At 38.1% G+C, this 25953-nt stretch overlaps 1 protein-coding gene across 11 annotated transcripts in view; it reads left to right on the forward strand.

The window, feature by feature from the left end:
* Nucleotides 1-25953, forward strand: part of LOC128991568 (trithorax group protein osa-like) — a 90746-nt gene that overhangs the window by 42967 nt on the left and 21826 nt on the right. For 10 of the 11 annotated variants that reach the window (XM_054414568.1, XM_054414579.1, XM_054414578.1 and 7 more), the window contains exons 5-12: nucleotides 12710-12842; nucleotides 15420-15533; nucleotides 17435-17569; nucleotides 18636-18775; nucleotides 19892-20083; nucleotides 21177-21420; nucleotides 23605-23694; nucleotides 23991-24163. In XM_054414568.1, the coding sequence (XP_054270543.1) occupies nucleotides 12710-12842; nucleotides 15420-15533; nucleotides 17435-17569; nucleotides 18636-18775; nucleotides 19892-20083; nucleotides 21177-21420; nucleotides 23605-23694; nucleotides 23991-24163 (1221 nt within the window). The remainder of the gene's footprint in view (nucleotides 1-12709; nucleotides 12843-15419; nucleotides 15534-17434; nucleotides 17570-18635; nucleotides 18776-19891; nucleotides 20084-21176; nucleotides 21421-23604; nucleotides 23695-23990; nucleotides 24164-25953) is intronic. The other variant, XM_054414571.1, reaches the window with a different exon arrangement.

Here is a 25953-nt window from a genome sequence, read left to right on the forward strand (position 1 = left end):
ACTGAGAGGACCTTATTGCAAATTATAGAGTATATTTTGTCACATGGACTTACCAACAATAATGTAATGTCAACTTATTCTGTAAAAGTCTATTTTTCAGTAATCTCCCGATTAAAATTTGGATTAAACCTCATACAACTGACAAAGCTAACTCCGCCATAAATTTACGTCGGACTAAAATATTTTACAGTATGTCATTACAAGCATATTTTCAACCAAAATACCTTTAGCAATACGAGTTCCTTAACATAGTGTACTGTATTTTGCCTGGCGTTCAGGGGCACCCCCATATTGTTATGGGTAATTGCCCCCATATTGCTATGTTTAAGGGCGCCCCATATTGCTCTGGGTAAGGGCCCACATATTGCTATGGGTAATGGCCTCCCATATTGCTATGGGTAAGGGCCCCCATATTGCTATGAGTAAGGGCCCCCCATATTGCTATGAGTAATGGCCCCCCATATTGCTATGGGTAAGGGCCCCCAATATTGCTATGAGTAATGGCCCCCCATATTGCTATGGGTAGGGGCCCCACATATGAACTAATATGCAAAGGCATGATCGTATAAGTTAAATCCACGCTTAAGGAACATTAAAAAAAACCTTAACAAAAAATGTTTATGTGGGAGCCTACGTGTACATTGATGATAGCAAATGAACGATAATTTCTCAGGCTGAGTGAGTTGATTTTCTATACGTTACAGTACAGTTGACTTTGAAGGCGAGTAATTTGTTTGTTGACAGCGTCGTATATTTTGTAGTCGAGTGTACAATTTTCTGTCGTTTAAAGTAGTTGACGGACTACTACAGTGATGGCGTCATTGAGGGTTACTGGGGTGTTGAGAATTGTCCCTTGTTGCGGTTATTAATTTTGTTATGGTCATGTTAAAATAAAATGAATATTTTAATATCCTTGGCTGTCAGTTAGCATGGTAGAAATTCCATACAGTATTTTCAAACCAAATGTAGCAATTATTTTCAAAATTTATCATAATGCTATTTCCTCTCTCACTTGTCGGATATAGCAAAAATTTTGAACTGTATTTAAAATTACAAGCTACTATTATGTAGGAAGATAACCATGAAATGTGTTTACACAGGTCATTAACCGCACAATTCATTGGCAATACAAAAGAGAAATATTTCAGGATTGTAATCTAGCATTCTAGCTGGGTATGGCATTATTTGAAATCACAAACTTCTTTTGTATGTAATCTAAAACTATGTAGACTAATTCTGATTCAGAAACTTAAATAATTATTTCGGATTATTTAGATTAGAGTACTGTAATAGATAAGGGGATTCCTGTTTTAACGCAGATTATAATCAGGAATGGAAAATATATATCCTGGAGAGACAATGTGGAATTTATGATAAAATAAAACTCGTTATTCACGTTTTATCCATATTCCCTCATTTTGCTATCTAAAAAGTTAAGGCTACTCCTTCTAGAAAACCTTGTTTATATAATAAATTGTACGATACAATATACATTTTCAGTACCAAGTGAAGTCGTTGAAATCAAGCTAAATATTTCAGTTGGAATGATGTAGGATTTAGTCAAATTATGTAGCCAAATAATACAATAAATTGAAAATTTTTAGTTTCACCCGAGTTAGAATTATTTTATTTATCAACCTTCTATCAGGTGTTTTGATTCTTCTAAGTATAGCATTAATTTCAATGAAGTAGAAATATTCATCCATCAAAAGCGCGCATGAGCGAATCTAGGCGAACAAACGACCTCAAACGAGTACATAACTTTCGCCGAATCCTTAACAAGCCGAATTACCTCGCAATATAAAGTCATAAAAAGTAACAGTAGCCGGCTAGATAGGTTGAGTGTCCGGTGTTACCGTCTTTTCTGAAAACATCGTTTCCCCGGTTCACTATCGTCGACGCGGCACTGTGGTGGTGTCGGCAGCGGCGGGCCGACCGTACCTCACGCGCCTCCTGTATTTGCGCCGCCGTTGCTTGCAGCACATATGGGACGGGGAGCGGGAGAGCCGAGCCTAACCATTATTCACAGCCATTTCTACAGTCCTACAGCTACGGGCCTCGGCGCGCCGTTTGCCCTGTTTTATACCATTTAGCGCGGAGTTTGTTGTGTTTTTTTTGAAAATAGTGTATTTTATTGAGTTGTAAGTGTGCCGAGTTCGCCAGTGTCGAGTTGGTCGCGGTCTGGTTGTTTCACACCCAAGTTCGCTCGGTGACGCCCGGCTTCGATTTTCTCGTCGGAATCTTGTTTTGTAAAGTTCTCGCCGGATATTCAGTGTTGTGGTGTTTTTCGCGGGTTGGATTATGGATTATTGGCTGTACAAGTGACATAAGGTTTGTGTGAAGTGGTGACTAAAGGCAGCGCGCTGGCAGGAAAAGTTATAACCCCGCTGCCGCATCAGGACTGGGTGTCTAACGATGCCACGGTATGTTTAAAACATAGTACCAGGTTATTTTATATACAAATTGTTAAATTTTATATGATAAACCATAAGATTTTCGTAAAATAATTGTTCCGTGGGTCGGTGGTTGGTCGTTCCATCAGTTTTCACGGAGACCTCCCGTACGGTTTCACACTGGGCGTATACATTAATCATCCCTCTTTTTCTTTGATATTATTATAAGAGCTTTTCTCATTGACTTATTGAGTTTATTACCCTCAATTAACGAAGTACTTATTAATTTGTTACATTACATTTATATTTTATCATATCAGTTTGTTTATTCATCGTAATATTTGAACATTCATCGTAGAGGCTTTGGTTTTCGGACAGTGTTTCAATTTTTCTAGAAATAAATGAATGCAACACATTTCCGGAGGCTAGCATTTAAAATTCGTTACATAATTGAATTACCACGTTCCCCAACATATTTATTATTTTTTATTGAGCCATTACCCTCAATTAACGAAGTACTTATTAATTTGTTACATTACATTTATATTTTATCATATCAGTTTGTTTATTCATCGTAATATTTGAACATTCGTCGTAGAGGCTTTGGTTTTCGGACAGTGTTTCAATTTTTCTAGAAATAAATGAATGCAACACATTTCCGGAGGCTAGCATTTAAAATTCGTTACATAATTGAATTACCACGTTCCCCAACATATTTATTATTTTTTATTGAGCCTGGTGCGGATTTTATTATAAATAAATGTGATAAGAAATTTATAATATTTTATTAAATTTAATAATTTGATGTAGAATCGTTCTTTTAATTTAAATTGTTGGAATTGACCAATTTATTATGTTTAATGTCCAAATATTAGGTATAGATGCTTGTTTAAAAAAAATAATAGATTGGAATTCATTAACGCTAAGCTTTAGAAATCTGACATATTAGGCCTATACAATTTCTGTGTTTGTTTTTTCATGATAGGCAGTAATTTGGTTGTTTTTACTTCTTCCCTTGCTGCCTCTAAATTCAATTCAATTCAAGTACAACTAAAGTTTAATAAAAAAAAAAAAAAAACTCCTTTATGTAAACATTTTTGTAGGTTTCATAGTTTAGCTAGGATAATGAAATAGGTATGTAGTAAATATACATTACCTACCACACTATAACCGCAGATTAAAGAGTAGACATTTCTATTAATCATTTTAGCCTTTGGATTGCTTGCATCATCAATTAAAGATATTTCTACTAGTACTAAAATGTATATTTTTAGTTTGGTTTCACCAAGTCGTCGCTCCCAACGTTTAGCCGATTCTTTATTTTAAATTTCTTCCAAATTTTTGAACGATATTTTATGTTGTTGTCTACTAAATCTAATTAGGCTACTATAAATAATTAGGAGAAATAAACAACCGTCACGGCAAGTCAGTGAAGCAAAAAATAATACCGTACATAAACCAATTGCCTTATACTGTAACATCGTGTGTGAGATTTACAGTAGGCTTGATTTAAGTCATCGTAAATATTTTCTCAGATTTTGATGCAGTTTGGAGCCGTGTAAGTTATTCTATAAGTATTTGTTCTTCAGCCAATTTAATGAGACCATCGAAAGGTGATTTTAAGAGGGGGTTAGTTTTCGCTCTTCCACTTATAGCCCTTTTTTGAAACTCTAAAAATGCTGTCGGTAGTCGTTAAAATGATCAAAATGTTAATTTATAATTTACCTTATAAATTTGAAATCAATACAAATGTTTGATTAACATACGTTTAACCCTGACGGTACTTCGTTCTTAAGAAAATGCCATACGTCTGATTTTTTTTAGATAACCTCTTTTCCATGAACTAAACTTGAGTCGCTATTTACAATTTTTTCCATGATACCTTTAAATAAATTTACACACAGCAAAAGATTATTAGATCTTAAGTATATGTTGGGTACGAACATCTTATAAGGTTCCAATTTTTTTTTTTAGTTAGTTCCCTGTTGCATTATCAGTCTACTATAAACACCTTCATCTTGTGTTGTGAGATATCTATCTATCAAACGTGTAGACACACATTATCAGTGATAACGTGTAGATACGCCGTATCACTGATAATGAGTGTATGATTACAGCATAGCCACAGTGTTGTAGACTGTGTTCCAGCCAAGTCGCATCTCTCACGCCATCTCCTCGTTATCAACATCGTAATGTGTAATACTGTAATCAGACCGATATGAGATAATAGACTGAGATAGTTGCGGTCTGACGAGTTCCGGTGGCTCGGAATCCATCAATCGTTCTCGTGCTGTCAAGTAAATGTATCAAAGAGGTGAAGTCTCTGGACATCTAGGAAAGAACTGACGATCCTCAAGCTTGCGCATTTTGTAGACCAAGCAGTAAATCAGCGATCGGCAAATATTCGTTGTGCTCTTTCTTAGCATATTTGTAGCGTTTAAGGAACAAATAGAATTTACTGTTACATTTCGGATTTCTTTGTAATTTTCTTCCTTGAGGTGCTTCAGAAGCTTCTTTTGCTGCCATATCGTGAAAATTGAGGATAGATAAGATCTTGTAGCTGAACAGAAGGTGACAAGACTTCAAAAGGCGAGAAAGTAATCCCATTTTCAAGTTTATTTCAAAGAATTTTGAATAGGACTGTACTTATCTCCAAGTGTGACTTGTGACTTTATGAGTCAGTTTTTCAGTCATGAAATCAGGATTTGAGGCCAGTTGATACATCGTAAAATTTACAGTATCCATCAGCAAAATCTACTTAAGTAAGTTTCTACTAGACTGCATCGTGCTGAATTGTGCCATGCCAGATTAGTCAGATTCGTGGTTTGTTATCATGTGTGATAGACCAAGGCTTTACCTTTGGAAATGTCAGTGGAAGATGCCTGACCGAAGGCACTACCTTGAGGGGTGCCTCGGTGTTCGCAATTCTTGTAGTTTTGCCTAAATCTGTACGACGGAGAGACAAGACGTGGACTGGTATCGGATCCAATAAAATTTTCCACCGCATGGTCTCTACGGTCTCTATCGGTCAGTGCTGTAGAAATTTGTTCATCTAGGAGTGTCAGAGTGAAGTATTGGATACAACTCTGGAGACACCTCGGTGTTTGCAGTTCTTTACCAAAGTGACAAGGATAGACGTAATTGCAATTCTTTTCCAAAATGTCAAGGATCGATTTTAGTTGCAAGTCTTTACCAAAGTGACAAAGATAGACGTAGCTGCAAGTCTTTACCAAAATGACAAGGACAAGGATAGACGTAGTTGCAAGTCTTTACCAAAATGACAAGGACAAGGATAGACGTAGTTGCAAGCCTTTACCAAATTGACAAGGATAGACGTAGTTGCAAGCCTTTACCAAAGTGACAAGGATAGACGTGGGTCCAACACTGTCATCCACCGTTGGCAGCAGACGACAGGTAGTGGACAGTGATGATGCGTGAAGTCTAGGTTGTCAAAGGTCGCGCTATCTGTCATTGACCTCGGGCTAGACCACGTGGACCAGATCTACAACTTGACACTAGACTGCGGCCAAATCATTACCTCCCCCACTCTCTCTTTCTCTCTTTGACAATACACTCCCCCCACGTCTGCATTGCCGGGATTCCCTGGTTGAACCTATGACCTTGACTACGACGACCATGGTGGCCTGGACAATATCTCTTCGTTTTTGTTTAGAGATTATTTCAAGTCAATGGGTGTTGGGTAATGTACCTATATTTGTGGTTCCTTGTTAATTGGTGTTTAGGGGAGAACAATTGTGGGATGTATTTAGTGTGTTCTGTGTCATTCTTAGAATTCGAGTTTCGCAATAATTACTAACGTTTCTTAGCTGGTCTTAGTGGATAATGCATTTAATTCTACTCATCCTTGTGACCTTGTGCAATGTGTATACTTCGTATTTGAGTTTCACAATGCATGATTGAATCTAGTTTTGAGCTAGATTTTGGAATACTGTATTGCATTTTAACTGTTCCTTTTGGTAGTGCTCGCTTCTTAAATAAATAGCCTAGTCGGTACCGGTAACTGGTTTCTGAAGATGAGGAATTCGATCAAGCATGGCGTGTTTTGTGTTGTTTCTGATTCGTTTTTGTGATTTTTTTCCTCGGCAGCTTTCTACGTAAGACCACCGTTGATGATTGAGCGCAAATAGACTTTGAAGACAAATTAATGAAACATTTCGTCAAAAATCATAACAGCCCTTCAATTTCTTCTTAAACTTCTCCGATATGCCTTGGACGAAGCAATACCTCAGCTTCTTGTGTTGGACCACCGTTTATGTGAGTGCAACTTTACTTTTCCGAACAGACGATTCAATCAATCATTTCGTCGAAATACATGGCAACTAGTCAATTCTTCTAAAATCCCTACGACAAGCCTTTCTTTCATCTAGCAATTTCTGAGCTAACTACTTACTCAATTCTCGCGATGTGCCTTGCATCCATCGTCACTTCGCCATACAACCTCCTGGTGTACTAAGAGGTCAGTTGCCTTGTAGGGTGTTTGTGTAAAGGGTCCGTTTCACCTGTGGAAGACACAGCCAGTGTCAGTAACAGTAGCAGGTGCCACACAACACAAGCCACCTGCCACACACCGGTCACAGGTGATGGTGCCACCGCTACCCTCTCTGGCACAAGCGCCTGCTTGGATGATTTATTCATCCGCAAAGGGGAGTTTACTAATTGGTGTTTTTGTTTGCGGTTTTTTACATAGACCCTGTGTCAGATCGTTAAGTGATATCTTATTGGCATTCGAGGTTAGCGATGATCATTAGAATCGGAGTACTGGAGCTTTCGAAAAGTATAATTTACTTGTCGATCCAGACAAAATCGTGTTAATGGTCAATATGTGGTAGTCCCATGACAATAATTGGCATCTGAGAATAGAGTCAATCCTGTACGGAATGGAACAAACTTTCAGATATGAATGAATGGGAGCCACCCAATTCCTCGGCTACCCAGAGAATTTGTTGAGTTCTTGGAATGGTTGATTACCTGAGCCGGTCTTCTGATGAGTTGACCTGAGTTTCTCCGTAAAAGTTGAAGGCGCTTCAAAATGATCTTAAGAGTCTTCCGTAGTGGAAGCCATGTTGGATTTCTTCCCCATAAGAACAATGTTAACTTTGGGTCCAAATATCTCATCAGCAAATTGTCATATAACTATGGATAAGGAGTTAAATTTGAGGAATTGCGGTCCTCTAGAGATTGACGTTTTTTATTTCACAATTTTTAATTTTTATAATGAATAATTGATTATTAATTAGCTTAAAATTAAGCTAATTATTGAAAGGAAATGAAAATGGATTTTCGAAATTCAAAAACCTCAGTCACGAGTATATTATGTTAAAACTACAAATTATAAATTTCAAAGCTATATCTTAACAAATAACGCCGTTACGTGTCCACAAATGATGTAATGTTTAACATTGTTCTTATGGGGAAAAAATCCAACATGGCTTCCACTACTGAAGACTCGCTCGATTCGCTGTTGATGAGATTGCTGTTCGCATGGAACAGTTATTGGCTTGTAGAATCAAACGATCACTATTCTTATTTGATGTATTCGTGATTTAGGAGAAAATGTAGTGTGAAGCAGTACTATAAACTTAAAACACCGCTCACTTAAAACTAAATCCACTAAAGAAACACCCTGTATATCATGGGGTTCTATGTATTGATCCAATCCAAAATAAAGAACCTTTGAGTCAATAGAGCTGTACAAAGAGTTACTTTCATTTCACACTTGTACAGGACTGCATTCATATTCCGCTTACAATTCTACTTTGAGTGTTCGTTGTGAAAAGCCTCAATCCTCGCCGAGCTTTTGTCATTTAAACTTCAGTCAACGATATAAAACATAGTAGTATACATCGTTCCTAGAATCGACACTCCAACTTTTTCTGTCTGAGTCATCGTTTTTCTTACCTAATCTTTAGCAGATTTTATTAATTTAATCTTGTTTTAGTCAGGTTTTAGGCTGAATTAGGTTAGGATAGGCTAAACATGTATAGATCATCACTAGTATACGATACTGGATAGCGGATCTCTTCAGATGAGACTTTACCCATTTCACATTCTGATCACCACTCTGAGAGCATTCCGTCCAAACGATCCATTGGCATAATCGACAGTTTTGCACTTATCGCTGACGATCACGCCGGAGCGAAATGGAGACTCGGTTGCAACTTCCTGTCGATATTCAATATACCGATAACAATCCATATTCAATGGTTCCACACGCGGGAGTTTCATCCAGAAAACGGGATTTTTAAACAGCTATTTTTTTATTTGTTTTCTTGTACTGATTGTCCTGTATTCCATCTAAGCTAATTATTGGATCTTATAGCAATAAGCTTTGAAAATTAATTGTTGCATATAATTTTGAGAGTCACTTTTTAAAAATAGTTCAAACAGTTGTATCAACAAAATTCAGCTTACGAAAAAGAAGCAATAATGTTCAATTGAATTCATGTGGAATGAGGGAAAATTTTATTGAGTGTACGCGGGATATACTGACAGCCAGCGGGATTTTCTTTGCCTGATGAACGGCATTTCAGTCTTGGTCCGCTGGATGCGATGCTGCAGACCTGCTTCAGAACATGAATCGTCAAATGATGGAGGTTGAAGGCTATTTATTTGCTATAGTTTGTGCAGTATACGATGAAGGATATTCTGTATTTTTGTAGAAAACTACGATTATCCGTGTTACATCCCATTTTTATCCGTTATACGATTACACTACAATCACAGACATGTCGGGATTTCCGTATTGCAATCCCAGTTAGTTCTACTTTAACTCCTTCAAATGTTTCCAAGATCAAATCTTTCAAAATACCCCTCGATCTCCAAGACTCTCACATCGTCCCTAAAATTTGCATTCCATATTCTTACATTTTTTTTATTTTCTTGTAATCGATAAAATGCCAATATTTTCGTACCTATAGTGCTTATATAGAGACGGCAGTTTGTGAAAATCCAAAAACGTTCATATTTATATCCTACAGGAACACTAACCCGTATTTGGGATGGAATTCTGATCCTCTATCGAAATATTGTTTCAGCACTCAATGTGAATAATTCTGATAGTTTTGGAAATTTGTCTGATGAAAACATTCTTTTATCAGCTTATTTATTGCTGGGCAAGTTTTTAATTGGGGTACAGTGAAAACTATTGAATTACCCTATACAACCTTTAAAATTGAATTGTGTGTATTTTTATTTTGCAGTACAGTACCTTATTATAAAGTATAACACACCCACACTACGCTGAATAACAGGAACGTATACTGTATAACATGAAAACATACTTCCAACTCCACTAGGCAGTCTTCGATTCTCGATCTCGCTCACGTTCGATCATTGATCTGTTAGTGGTTTCGTCACTCCGCATTTCATTCACACATGTTTGGCCGTGACAATCAATTAGATAAGATAACAAACATCAACGCTGTAGTAGGTGCGGAGGTAAACAATAAACATTCCCATTCATCCGAGAACATTCAACATTCCGTGGCTGATTTACACCGGAGCTGTCACAATAACGTGGACCCGGAGGGGGGGGGGAATTAGCCCAACAGCTGTTTCAGTGAAATGAGCGAGTAAGCTAATAATACAGGTGTTTGTGAAGCGATTTATCGGCCGGTTAGTAGCTGGTGTCGGCAGCGGCGCGGCGACCGTACCTCACGCGCCTCCTCGACGCGAGGTTATATAGGAGACGCTGTGCCGAGTCGGGCCGGTCCAAGTTGTCGAGCGGGGGAGGAACCTTGTACAGTACTCGAGTAATATTATGTAGCGTTTTGAAACGGCGAAAATTGACGGAAATTGTAAAAAATGTTTATCCTCATCGGGTAAGGTGAGATGGATGTGAAATGGAGTGTAGAAGCCGAGTTGAGCCGTAGTGTCTGATTTTAATGACATCACTTTCCCTATATCCCCTCCCCTCGCTGCCCCCCGCCCTCCCCCCGGCACTTTGACGGTGATTTGTGTAGTGATGTGACGAGTCGGGTACTTTCCTGACTCGAGTGACTCGACTCGCCAACTGCCGTGAACTCGAGTTACGAGTCGAGTCAGACTCAACTCGAGACGTTCCGAGTTCGTGTGAGTTCGGCATTCTCCGTACGAGTTCGTTAGTTTTGCGAGTCGGCCGACTCGGTACCGGCCAATAGCGTGTCAGCTTTACGAGTCAACTCGACTCGACTTGAGACGTTCCGAGTTCGTGTGAGTTCGGCATTCTCCGTACGAGTTCGTTAGTTTTGCGAGTCGGCCGACTCGGTACCGGCCAATAGCGTTGAATCTATGCGAGTTGACTCGTAAAGCTGTGACGCTATTGGCCGAAAGCGAGTGCGAGTAAACTCGAGTCAACTCGTTACGTCCCGAGTTCGTTAAGGTTCGGCTTTCTCCGTATGAGTTCGGTTTCTTGACTCGGCTTTTGCGAGTCGGACTCGTAACGTTACGAGTTCGTGTAGATTCGGCAATCTCCGTACGAGTTCGTAAAAGAACTCGAGTTGGAATTGAGTTGACTCGAGTTGACTCGACTCGGGTCTTGACTCGAGTCAACTCGACTCGCCAACTCAACTCGTCACATCACTAGATTTGTGTATTATTCAGCTGGGTCTGGTCGAGAAAACAACGTCAGTCGATCGAACCTTCAGATACCGCCCGGCCTGGCGCGAACCCACTGGGAAACTTACATTCTTTGTTGTAGAATTTTTTCTTGTAGAGTTTTTTATGCTTCCGAACCGTGGAAGGTATTTTCTAAAATAATTATTTCATACATCAGAATGATATGTTTCGGAAACTAAATTATGCTTTTTGTAGATGTTTTTTATACCACAAAAACATTCTAACACCGTGTTAACTAACGCAAAATGAAATTAGTTCGTAGACCATTTTCAATGAGTCAACCAGGGACAGAATACCGAATGTTTGACGGACTGTAATAAATATTGTCATTTCATGCCCTCACATCCAATGCCTACCTAACAGCTGCTAATTAACTCATTACTGATCATGTTTACACTTGGAGTAAATCTAGGTGTAAATTGCCCTAAATTATGAACCTGTTAAACCATTTGCTCCCTATGTCTGTTTATGGCATCACATGCACCAACTGAGTACCGACGACCCCTCATACGAGTATCACAAATTAAAATATCCTACTGTAATTTTTTAGGATAGGCTATTGTTAGTATAATGCTTGGGTCATTTATGCTGTCTCTAGGAGGTGCAATTGATAACCACAACCATTTGGTAACATTCAAATTTCGTTTTTAATATTCTTCATCTGCTTTGGTTTTGCAGTCATTACAGTCCCTCAATGTTTGTGTTGTGTGTAGTGGTGTTAGGGTTTGGCACGTGTTAATGGTTACTTTGAGTAGTTCCCTATATGGCTCTGTAGTTTACACAACACTGAGATTGCCACCAAAAAAACCACCATAGGAACTTGCAATATCATTATTAAAACCCATGGAAGGTTTGCGATACCTATGTTCTTTTGGCGATGCAGCGTAAAAATGATCTATCCTTGCTAAGCCAGTTTTTCCTTATTTATGTGAGTCGTGCTAACTTAATTATGAACCTGTGTTCAGCAATATGTATGTAATCTTGAGATAATACTGGATTCCATATATTTAATCTTTACCAGCTATTTAATTCCACGTAATAGAACACCTGTTTTACTTATTGTAACAGTGTTTTTGTATAACTAAGAAGCAGACTTGCCTCCCCTTTTTGCTATGGCCTCTATACATCTTTTCTCAATCATCTATTTCATCCTTTTAACTAAATCATGTCGTCCTTATCTCAATCGATTCTACTCACTACAAATCTATTCTTTCATTTCCATCCCTCATTTCAGTTGGCTGTACAACAGTACAATAGTAGAGTACGATGAAGGATAATTTATATAAGACTCCTATCCTATCCAGTTCATTTTAACTATCTCCTCAAAAACCTCAATTTTTTCCATACCATCTTCTCGATGACAACATTTCAGTATATTAAAACGATTTCTTGGTACATTTGCTGAGTACTTCTAATTTCCTCCCCTGACTTAGTCTACTACCCAATACCCTACTCCTAAATCTTCACTTTCATACCTTGGCTTTACTACAGTCTGTATGATGGAACCTGTATCCTGACTCTCCGTCTACCTGGGACTGGCCCAGGCTTAAACCCATTGGTCAGTCCCCAGTTAGAGGTAGAGTATGCAGAGAGTTCTATCATGCAGACTATTGACTGTAAGTGTAATGTAATCAGTAACTTCTAGCTTTGCTGGGGACTTGTCTATGGTAGTTCTAACGTAGTGATATGTTTTGTTGCAGGACTTGACAGGCCAGAACAGCAATGACAGCAGCAGCGGGCCCGCGCCGGGCACTCCCAACAGTCAGGGCATGCGGCCGACACCTTCGCCCACAGGCTCTACCGGGTCCAGGTCCATGTCTCCAGCCGTCTGTGGTCAGTACACATACACCATAAGTAATGAGTTGAACTTTGGAAAATGGCTCCATAGATGGGGCAGGATAAAAAAAGAAAAACAAGAATGTAATCTGCCCAAAAACATTTTTTTGACCAGATATTCTCAATTGAGTTTAGCCCTTTATCTATGGAATACCCTGTATTTATGTGAGCTGTTTACCTGCCCACCTTTGGTAGGCTTCATGTTGTTCTGGTGTTGATCTTTTAGCGAATTTCCCATATAGGGAATAAGCTATTACCGTAGGTCTCATGGTAAGACCTGGACCCGGGACCGATTTATTTGTTCGTTTTGAGGTCCCCAGAGGCCAAAAACACCATCCGTTCAAATTTATATATCTATATATATTTATATATGTGTCCGTTAGCGCGATAACTCGAGCAAAAATGATCCGATTTTGATGAAATTTGGTATAAACATGTAAACCTACATTTATTCAAACGAGTTCTCAAACCAGCATGATTGGACTATGGGAACGGGGGTTTATGGGGGGTGTTATGGGGTAAAAATGGGTTTTTCTAATTTTTCACCCTGAAAACATAAAATTTTGCAATTTCTTTCTAAACCATTTTGTAGAGCTCAAAAAAAACAAATAATTTTGTATATTGAAGCATTGTTGCATGCCTAACGGTTACGGAAAAATCACAACATAATGTAAATTTAAAATTACCATGTTATTCTTATGGAGAATAAATACAGTGTTGTAGCTTGCTTGTGAATGGACATATATTAATGAAATTTTGAAATTTTGTTTACTTCATACTGAGCTATTAATATTCCAATAAAACCCCCCTATTTTCTTCCCTGTAGCAGCAAACTTAAGTACTAATTAATATTAATGATGTTTAAATAGGAAATAAATCTGACAATTTTAAGGGAACAATTTAGTGGAATTCCAGCTGTGTATATGGAAATTCGCTTAGTCTGCAGGTTTGCTGCGGCGGGGGTATTTAGAATATCTTTTCCTTTATGTAAGGCGAGGCTACTTATACTGATTGATTGATGCACTATTTTGGTTGCCCAATATTCGTTGTTACCTAACATAACTTAACCCAACCTAAATCAACCTTACCTACAAACCCAAACTAAACTGACCAGTGCAACTGCAGTCCACCTGTAAAGTTAAGTCACTGATAAGACGGGATAAGGCTGATACAAGCTAACAGTGATGTACATCAACTTCATTTGCTTATGGAATATGTTAATACTGGCAGCCTTCCCAGCCTTCTTAAAAATACCCCTTTAACTTGTAACTGCTTAAGAACCTTGCCCACTTGTAAAAATAGGTGAGATTATGTCTAAATAACTATTTTAAATATTGTAACAGGCTATGGAAATAAGGCTTAGCAGTTAGTTTGTAGAAATCCTAAATAGTTATTAAGTTGTTTACCCTTGAAAATGTTGCAACTGACCTAACAAAACATTTCCAATAGTTTGTGGAAATTCCAAATAGTTATCAGTTGTTTACACCCTTGAAAATGTTGCAACTGTCCTAACAAAACATTTCATAGCATATTCAAATTGAAACTTCCAACACACTAAATGGACACTGTTATAAAATACTTTTATGAAATATGAATGATTCGGGGGATCATTGTACTGTGACTCTTTTTACTTAAACCTTTATAAAAAAAATCCTTACATTTCATGGGCTTAAAAATTCCTAACCATTTGTAAATGTTCTTCCCAATCAGTTCTCACCATAAACATTTTAATTTTTTGTAAAAATTCCCCATTTTCAGAATCAGTTGAAACATGTTTATTTAGGGTCAAGCTGTGTTATCAGCATCAGATTTTTATGAATGAAGGGTGTAGTAATAGTTGGAAAGGGATGAGTGGTTGGGGGGAAGGGGGAGTGAGAGAGAGAGAAAGATTCATGTTCTCTTGCAGTTTGATTTGGGACCTGGGGGTGGGTAGTGCATTGTTGCTTTGACTAAAGGGGAACTCCAGCCCAAACTGTACCAGTCTATCCACTTTAAGAATAATCAGTGACACTTGTTACCTTTAAATTCTTGGACAGTTGGTCAGGTCTTTATTGGGGTCACATTCTTTGGCTTTGTTGTGGCTATCAATGATTTTGTGTAAAACAGTTTCTTTCAGTTTTTTTTTATTTGTACATTTTAAATTTGTAACTTGTGATTTAGTAGTTAGGTGTTGTAGTACGTTATGACTATTTTCTCTTTCCTACATTCATATGCTTCTTTCATAATATTGTATCTAATTCGTTTCATCATTCTTGATTTGAGAAGTCAGAGAAGGGGGATACTCGAGAACCACTATTTTTTGTCTTGTTTATGATTTTAAGGAAAATTTGAATTAGGCATAATAGTAGCATTATTTTCATTTATTTATTGTATGAGGCTTGTTCAGCAAATGATAAACAATGAAATTGAAACTTCTGTTTGACTGTCATCTCAAGGAAAATTTGGAGTATGTGAATAGTTAAGTTCGTATCACCACTAGTCTTGTTGGGAGTACCAAAAACCTTTTAAATCCACGTTTAAAAATACATTTTTATAATTTAATTTCAGTTTCACTAACGTTATGTTGTATTACAGGTCAACAACAAAACATTCCGATGCCGCCGCGGCCGTCGTCTAGCCAGTCTGACGGAGGTTCAGCGCCTGGTCAACCCCCGGCACGCATCAGTCACTCACCCGTCTCCAATCAGGGTAACTATCATGCTGCTTGTCGTAAACAACCCTAACTGTAATGAGGATTATGACCTAACCTTCACTTACAACTCTTTTTGCAAGTACTGTATTATAATTACGACTTGACAAGAATGGTTAAAAACTATCCGTCAAGTGTTGCAACTTACTTTGTTAGGGCACCGAAAAGTAGAAAGGTACAGAGGTAACATTCAATGGTACACTTCAGTGGTGTCTAGCACTAATCGCTGGTGTCCGGAGGAAAGCCCATCATGGCCCCCTCGCCCTCATGTGCTACAACGCTCACAGTGGAGGAATACCTTTTGCCCTGTTTGAAATTTTTGCACAGTGCTCGCCGCTGCAGGTTTTCGTTGCTTGTCACAAATATATTTCCTGCACAACATTCTAGAGATGAAAGTCCACAGTCGTCCCATAAGCAAGTGTTCTGTTTACCTTAAACATGTTTGTGGTTAGGGCCTATCAAAGGCCTATTGCAATTGGTCATCAGGTCTGATTAATGGTTGAGTTGTCTTAAGATGTTGTCTTCCCCAGCCTGGAGACAGCTCTGAAGATTGAATCATGCCTTTGTTAGGTCTAGTGTGCAACTCATGTTGGTCTACCTGTCTGTAGCAAAGCTTTGGAATGAACAATTTGGATGGATGCCAACAGGATGAGTAAATCCAGGATAGATCACAGGGAAGTAAGGGAAAGAGGAAACTTGCTGATGGGACGACCCTCTTTTTTCAGCTCTAGGACGTTGTGCGTGTGTATATGTATGGCTAAGGAAATATACTTGTGATGGCAAGGAAGAGTCGAACGGCAAACACTGTTGCGGAAGTTATTATCTCACATGGCACAGGGTCTCCACCGTGAGTGTGTTGTAGTATATTGAGGACGAGAGGGTGGTGTTGGAATTTGTCCTAGACACCCAGCGATTAGTGTTGAATCTTGGGATGGGCTCCATGTGTAGATGTTGTCAGTTGTGTTGAATGTCTAGATTGTTGATGTCTAGTGGATGTTGCAGGCAACTACCCAGGACCAGGAGGCATGCAGCACATGCACTACAAGATGGGAGGTCCTGGGATGGGCTCTATGTGTAGATGTTGTCAGTTGTGTTGAATGTCTAGATTGTTGATGTCTAGTGGATGTTGCAGGCAACTACCCAGGACCAGGAGGCATGCAGCACATGCACTACAAGATGGGAGGTCTTGGGATGGGCTCCATGTGTAGATGTTGTCAGTTGTGTTGAATGTCTAGATTGTTGATGTCTAGTGGATGTTGCAGGCAACTACCCAGGACCAGGAGGCATGCAGCACATGCACTACAAGATGGGAGGTCCTGGGATGGGCTCTATGTGTAGATGTTGTCAGTTGTGTTGAATGTCTAGATTGTTGATGTCTAGTGGATGTTGCAGGCAACTACCCAGGACCAGGAGGCATGCAGCACATGCACTACAAGATGGGAGGTCCTGGGATGGGCTCCATGTGTAGATGCTGTCAGTTGTGTTGAATGTCTAGATTGTTGATGTCTAGTGGATGTTGCAGGCAACTACCCAGGACCAGGATGCATGCAGCACATGCACTACAAGATGGGAGGTCCTGGGATGGGCTCTATGTGTAGATGTTGTCAGTTGTGTTGAATGTCTAGATTGTTGATGTCTAGTGGATGTTGCAGGCAACTACCCAGGACCAGGAGGCATGCAGCACATGCACTACAAGATGGGAGGTCCTGGGATGGGCTCTATGTGTAGATGTTGTCAGTTGTGTTGAATGTCTAGATTGTTGATGTCTAGTGGATGTTGCAGGCAACTACCCAGGACCAGGAGGCATGCAGCACATGCACTACAAGATGGGAGGTCCTGGGATGGGCTCTATGTGTAGATGTTGTCAGTTGTGTTGAATGTCTAGATTGTTGATGTCTAGTGGATGTTGCAGGCAGCTACCCAGGACCAGGAGGCATGCAGCACATGCACTACAAGATGGGAGGTCCTGGGATGGGAGGACAGCCCATGCCTCCCCACCCTCCCTCCTCCTACCAGCAGCATTACCCTCAGCAAGGTAGGCTTTTCCATTAAATAACTATGGTAACTGGTAGTAGAAGAGATCAAAAGAGTCTTAAGTACGTTTATTGTCGTGATGGATAGTAGATTCAGTGATAAAGTAGTGAAAATTGTAAATAATTCAAACCAACTATGTAAAAGCCTTCTTATGAGGTATTAGCGCAGATAAAGCATACTCCCTTAGTAGATTTGTCATCCTTATGGAACAGCTTAAGCCAATTTTCTGGTTAGTTTTGTATGTCCAACTAGTAGAGGTTGTGTTTTGTTTACAATCTGTTTCTTTGTTATTTTTAAAACCTCATTTAAGCAAGTAAAACAATATAATCATAAACAAAAAATGGTCTCCTAATTATGTAACCAAAATAGTAAAGCATCATGAAAATAACCCTAAAATAATATAGAAACAAAATTTTGTCCACCCCAGCGATCACTGTGTACATGAACTAGACACAAAAAATAAGCTTCAAAATTTACAATGGGATGATGAGTCTACTTGTGTTGCTTAGTCTATGGTATTAGTTGGTCTGGCACTTTCTATAACGCATTATTATATGTTGAATGAACTATAAACAAATTCTTGAAAACCTTTTTAAATATAAAATAGCAGTCAAAAGAGTTGGGAGCAATCATCAGAAACAGGAATGATAACCTAACTTTGGGCAGAGTCTGAAACTAAGCAAGTGGCAGAGTCTGAAGAGATAGGCAGACAATGGTAGCAATCAACTGACTTGGGAGCTGCAATAGTGGTAGTTTTAGCAGACTTTCAGCAATTTATAATTTTCAGTATTCCAGCATGGCCAAAACCTGGAACGAGATTAATTGTCAACTGAAGTTTTATGACAAACTTCAAGACAAATACAATTGTGAAGGTCATTTTTCAATTTCATTGAATCCCTCGAGAGGTATGTGTCTGAGTCGTTTGCCATGAATTGAATTTAAACTTCGAAACTTATTTCTGGACATAGAAGTCCCACGGCCCAACCCTGGGACAGGTTAGTATCTAAATTTACCCTTTGAAGTGTCATAGCACTGCAGAGTTTTCTAATTATTGTTGTGATTCACAGGCAACTATGGTCCGAGGCCGCAGGGCTACCAAGGCTACGGCAGTCAGCCGCAGAGCAACAGTGCATTACCACCAGGGGCTCAGTACCCTCCGAGACCTCTGCCCAACCATACACCTCACTCTCAGTTCCCTGGCTACCAGGTATGTACAATCGCTCAGGTACATACGACAATTATTAATGATTAACTCTTTTTGGAAACACTCTTACATTTTATAGCAGTAATAGTTATGTGTCTCACACACGTAGGGTTCGTTCAAGCAGGATGCTTAATTGCTTTAGATCATCTATGAAGGCGAAGGGCACTAAATCTTTTTATGTATTCCAATGTAGGATACATCCAAAGGGTAGGTAATCTGTAAATCAATTTGGATTTAAAAAAAAAAACATAATTAAATAAGCCCTGATAGTGTGCTACTGTCTATGGTTCTTTTAAATAAACACGTTTAACCTCTGGATCACATTTTTTTGAAAAAAAAATTGAAATACCTGTTGTACTGTCAATGATCCTTTTTTTTTTTTGTCTAGCGCTAAAGGTAGTTCTTTTTCTTCTTAACCTTTTTTTCAGATTTTTTATTTAACATAAAATATGCTATACAGTAGACTCCCTCTTATCCGGACACCTTTTAACCGGACATCGGTTTAACCGGACTACACTCGGCGGAAATGACATCTCTTTAACTGGAAAATTTTTATCAGCACATTGGTTTAACCGGACTAGATCACCAGGAAGTGGGCGGTACTGAAACGACTGTTCTCATGGGAAAGATTCGAGACCAGCTATCACTTGTCTAAATACAATGCTCTCCTAAATTTAAGTCAAATACTGTATACAGTATGCATTTAAACGGTCCGTTTTATTAAGTTATTGGGACGTCGGGTTAACCGGAAAACCTGTTATCTTGACTGGCCTAATTCCCGAGGAGTCCGGATAAGAGGGAGTCTACTGTACTTTACAATACGTTGTCCTCTCGGTTTGACTTTTTTAAAGATAGCGTATTCAACAGAAATGAGTGGTTTATTATTGCTCTCTGATGATGGGCTAACAACTTTGTCAATTTTTGCTTACTTGGCTATAGTCCTCGCCACCCTAACTTGAGGCAGCCCAAGGCCGCACTAGATATACAACGTTAACCTAGGAAGGGAAGGTGTAGTTCTATCTGTAGTCAAAGGCTGTAACACATAATGAAATCCCTCGATTTTAAATAAACGATTACTTGTATCTTCATCAAGATTCTGATGTAGTCTGTGTTTTGTAGGGTTGGGGAGCTGGGTCTCCTGGACCTGGAGGTATGAACCACCTGGGACCTGGCAAAGGAGGACCAACACAACCCAGCTCTGCCCCGCCTACCTCCGCCAACACTCCCCCCGCACCTCCGCCTGCCACCAACTCTCCTCGGTCACACACACCTCCACATCCACACCAGGCCTACCTCAAGCAGCAACTACAGGTAACTCGGCCAACAGTACACTTGTATTTCATTTTCCACTTACAGTAGAACCCCGGTTAACCGAAATAAAGGGGGAAGAGCTGTTCTGGATAACCAATTTTTCGGTTAACCTGTCAAATGCTAAAAATTGCCTTTGTATTACCACAGTGTTTAAGAAAAATGAATTTAAAACAATGTCTATATAATACACTATATAATAGGCCTACTGTGTTTTATTGCAGTAACAGAAATGAAAATTGGGTTAGAAAATACTTTAAACTAAACAACTGAAGTTACTAAAGCATTTTGCATTACGTATTACTTATATTTTAGCCCTGTAATATTTTATGGAAGCTGTTTCGGTTAACCTAATTTCGGTTCTACTGAATTACATTATTTAGCAATGGTGGCTTTAGGCCTAGATTTTAAAAATGTAGGTAAATGTAACAACAGCAAATATTTAGTTCACGATTTTTATGCAGGAGATAATTGCCAGGAATTAGTTTAAAATTAAGTAATGAACCCCTTGAGTAAAGTTAGTCATTCGGCCATATAATAGCTTATCATGTGTTTGTTAAACATTAACTATGTGCAGTGACGGATTAAAACTTTCCTTGTTATTTTCTAAATAAAGTCACTAAACTTTACAATTATTAAGGATGTAGAATACGGTATTATAACCTTACCTGGATGGGAAAGAGTCCAAACAGCCACAAGATGGTAGTGTCAAGTTTAAAACCTGTTTAAAGTTTTTAACATGTGCATCATTTGAAAGCTATCCACATGACACAAATTAACTTTAAATTTAAAATGTTTGAGTCTAATGTGAATCATGTCATCTAACTTAGAGATAGCTATAACTATTTGTACTTATCGAAAACATTTGACCAAAGGTTAATGTAGGTGTCCTTATTACAGCAAAACGTATAATGCAATAAAATAACTACAGTATCTGAAGCAACACAGCATTCATATTGTACTTTTGTTCGTTGAGACCTGGCCCATTTTTATTCCCAATTTGCAATATGTATGCATTTTAACTATACAGTAAACCTCAATCATTCTTCTGTGGGATTCATTTTATTACATTACACAATGACAATTTTGTTCACAGCACAAAGCAGCTTATGGAAACGCAGGGAGCGGGATGCCGCCCAGTCCGGGTAGCTACCCTAACAACGCCGGGGGCCTGGGTATGGGGCCCCCTCACCACCACCCCATGGGCCCTCCTAGCATGGGGCCTCCCAACAGTCATATGAGTCAACATGACGGGCCCATGCCTCCACCTCCAGCCTCCACTCCCCCCACCACTGCGCCTTCGGATCTGCACGACAACGGCATCACCACCACTGCATCTGGTGAGAAAAGTTGCATGCATCCATTCAGAGTCTTTGGAGCCTAGGCAGGCTAACTCAAACCCTAGATGGCACGTAAATTTGATGTAGGGCGAATTATTTTTAGCGTCCCACCCCCTCAACTGACGCTACCCTCCTTTCAGCAATGCTCTCAGCTGTCATTTGTCTTGTTATGGCTGCCTTGGTTGGGTCGTAGTGTGTTTCTTTATGTCCTTGCTAGTTGGTTTCTTGGAACGCATACATCAAACTTACGTGTCAATACCCTTTGTGTATAGTAAAATGGCCGGCAGTAAGTCAAATGTACGTATTGATACCCTTGCCTTAGCGTCATACTCTTCGGCAGTTGTTTGAAATCAACATTGCTCTTATGGCAGGCAAATCCAAGAAAACCGTTAGCCTTCAAGGACTCCCTTACCAAACTACAAACAAAATTTCTAATCTCAAAGGGACCTAGATATTTAAACTACGATCACTGGTATTTTAAACAACATTACGGGATGCTAAATATTAAATAACTCTTCAAAAAATATGCAATAGTTTAAAACCAGTTGTCCCATCAGTTTGACGTGGTTAAAAAGTTGACTTGACAAAAATTAGTAATTATCATCCAGCTCAGTCTGTCGGCTCAATTTAACTTTGTTCATTTTTATTCTAAAATTGGGTACAATTTTACATGGAAATGGAATTTCTAGCTATATCCATACTCAAAGATATTAAGAATATCCATACTCAACACTAATTTAAGAATTATCAGTGTTTGGAGATTACTTACTGTTGTTGTCTTAATACACGCTGGACTTGTTCGGGACAAGTTCTGTGTGGAAAAAAACCCACAATGCGAAGGTTATAAGTAATGCCACTGTCACGGAATAATAAATTGCAAGACACATTGTAACTGAATATAATATTTTATATTTTAGTCTAATACCTACCATAAAGTAATTAAATTTAATAGTTTTATTTTTGTGAGCTGTGTAAGGTTGTGCAAACATTTAAAATGTCTTCTAAATAATTGCATCGTAGATGTAGGCTAAATAAAAAACTCAGAAAACTAAACTATGTTTTTAAACAAGATTTACTTACTTGATTACAGACATGTATTTTTTTCTAAATTTCCCATATTGAACTGCCACAGTAGGTGTACGTGGTGTTCTGTGTTGGCAGAATGATAGTGGGTGGTTGATATAGCGGCTGTTGGTTTTATATGACTCTAGATAATGGCAACTATTGAGAGAGAGGTTGTATTCTCTATCTATATAGGGTTGTTTGATTTTGATTCTCCTACAGTTTATAACCACTCTGAGGCAGTTGGCCTGAGTGAATGGTTCCAAAAGTTCTGGTGAATTTAAAAGTTTTTATTGAAAATTATTTTTTATTCAGGTTTGTTTTTTGTGCATTTTTGAGGGGATTTTGCTTGATTTTAGTTACTATGAAATTATAATTTTTGTTAGTGTCTTTTTCTGACAGTATTATGTTGTGATTGTAATTGTTGGTGCGAAGTGGTGATGCTAGTTTTGAATTCAAATTGAGGGTTTTAATTATATTGTCAGTATTTTCCCCCCACTTTGGAAAAAATTTTAACTGTGATCTATTGTATGAATTAATGTTCAACCCTTAATGATAAATCTTAATTTTTATTCATTTTTCAACTAAAACAAAAATATTCTGTTTTGCTGAATAAGAAACCTAAATTTTTTTCTTGAATTTAATTTTTGTCAAATGATTTAAATGATTCTAAACTATTTTCTGCTCATTGATTGTTATACTTTTATTGTCTTACATTATCCTACTGTTTTGGACATTTTCTTACTGTTACACTAAGATGAATGAAGTATAATAGATTGTATCGTTGACATTGGATTCTGAAATAGACATAACATCTAAATAAACTAGCTGTAGTAATTTTTTTTAAATTAGACAAGTTATAGTCTATCATAGTGTGTGCTAAATGGAAGATTAATTTTCACTTTTAGTTCATATTATGACAGTTAATGGTCCATATAAAAAATACTCTTTAATAATTATGGGCTCACAGTTTGACATGACTAAAGAGTGTGTACATACAAATGTCATCAGCAGCCCACTATGTTCATAGTTTGATTTAGTTATTTGTTACACTATAACTCTAATATGCTTATCGAATGTCTACTTCACAGCAGTTGTACTAAAGCTTGTAAATGTTTGCAGGTACAGTTACGACTCTGGTGACTACAGGACCTGATGGTGCTCCTATAGACGAGGCGTCTCAACAATCAACCCTCTCCAACGCCAGTGCAGGTACACCATACATTCAATATTCTGCTCCATTTATTTCTGGGTCTGGTGGGTTTGAATAGGTGCCTTCATCATCTACCCTTTCATTGCTCATCTTCCTTCATATTCAAACGTCACACACTTATCTTTTTTCCCTTTTTTTATTTTCCTAACATTTCTCTCCTTGTTTTCTTCCAGCTTCGTGAAGTCATTGTAAACTTGTTAATTTTGTACACAAGTCTGAGACTTGCTTAACCTGAAAAACTGATTTATTATTTGAATTTTTGTGTTTCACATTTTGATTTGTAATATTTTTACAGCGTCAGGTGAAGACCCATCGTGCACCCCCAGCAAGGGTAGGAAGGACGGTCTGTACCACCCTGGCACACCCCAGAGCACGGTGCCTAGCCCCGGCGCGGCCAGCATCAACAGCATGCATGACGAGTACCCTCCAGACAGCAGCCCTACATGGCCCCGCACCCCCAACAGTCCGGTAGGTGCCCCGCCAAACATTCTGACACCACGGGATTGTACCCTTGTCCATACTGACAAGAGAGCTTAAACCGACAAAAGTTGAAAGAAAGTTCAAAACTACACCTACAATTTGCACATATTAGCAAATTAGGTGGATTAGTATTGTACTAACCATTAAAGAATGTGGTTTTTGAATCAATTATAGTAAGATATGCGCTGGGTTAAAAAATAAGTCACAATCAAGATGGATGTGATACACAGCTTTTGTCGCCTTTGTATCTGCACCGTTCAGTGTTATTGAAAGATCTTTCAAAACAATTTGTTTTTCAATTTTAAAAGTTATGAATTTTTGTAGAGAAGTATAGAACATTTTTACAATCAATTGTATTGGTTTTATATTATTTAGTATTTGGATCAAAGTGGAATTTATTTTGAAAGATCTTTAGTAAAATTAAATGTCTTCTCTTCAGTATCTATTCTGTGATGTCGTCAAAATTTTCGTCTCTGCCACTTTGTATTGTCTGAAAATGCTTTACACACCTTTACGTGTTCTTTGTCGGCCTTGTCCTAACGTTAAGGTGAATAATTCCATTGATATTTGAATTTTTGTTTTTTAGCCAATAAATTATTTCTCTCCATTTTGTAGTTGTTTGTATTTTTGGTAAGAGGACTAAGGTATATTCCTAGACTACATTTTTGTAATTTGTCTGGTCCTTACTTCCAATAGATCAACTTTATGGATCACCAAATTTTATTTACATTGTTTAGTTTATCTTGAGGCATTTTTGTAGTTTACTATTTGTCAACTTTTGCTAGTCATCTGGAGAAAGCATGAGAAAAGTATTAAAATCATACTCTTAAATATAAAAGATTTATTGAACATTGTCGCATTCAAACGTTACCAAAATGAAATGCATTTAAAATCAGTCTCCAGATTATATATTAGGATGATAAGTCAACTTTCGCAATTCAGTAGTGGGAAAAATATTGTGCTGGTTCAAACAACGATTTTATGTAGTGAGAATTTTTTCTACTGATATCATCAAGTTGTTTTTAACGCACCCTAATAATAATTTATCATTGAATTGCCCAAAAGAGATGCTCTAATTTTAAAACAAAGCTATTATGATGTTGTTAATTCTTCTCATGAATCCTAAAGAACAGATGATGATGAATTATGATTATTTAGGGTAAACACGTGGTTTGTACATGGATAATACGCTATGTGCTACGTTTCAATAAAATTTACAATAAACGCAGATTGGTCCAGTCTGCCTGCAAATAAAATGGCATTCCATTGTTACCAAACCATATGCCCATTTTACAGATTAATTTTCTATAATATTTTTCTAGAGTGACTGTTTGAATTTTTGATGTATCTGAAGTCTTCGAGTCATAATATGTTGAACTATTGCTCTAAGCTTATTTATAGTTCCAAGTGAATCCATGAAGCCCATAATAATGGTATTAGCTTTTATGGGCTTTTTAATATCTAGTGCTGTATGGGCAAATAGTTTTAACACATTAACAACAATAGCACATCGATTAGTCATTTAGAGTATTAGAGTCCGCCTTCCTCTTAAATCTTTAGTCAAATCTGTTTTAGAATAAAATATTGCCCTAGAGTTCAAATGACTTATTTCTTAATCAAAATTTTACACGGTGAATAATCAATCTCTAAACATTCTGTAGACCCTAATTAATCTACAGTTAGATACAAACTTTGCTTGGTCTGGACATACTTTTGATAGTAGTCAACAAACATTTCATAGCAAACCATCAATGCTAGGAATAACATTGAAAATCAGC

Source organism: Macrosteles quadrilineatus, unplaced genomic scaffold (assembly GCF_028750875.1).
Source record: "Macrosteles quadrilineatus isolate MER2022 unplaced genomic scaffold, UCM_ALF_1.0 Scaffold_4__1_contigs__length_99947679, whole genome shotgun sequence".
Classification (NCBI taxonomy): domain Eukaryota; kingdom Metazoa; phylum Arthropoda; class Insecta; order Hemiptera; family Cicadellidae; genus Macrosteles; species Macrosteles quadrilineatus.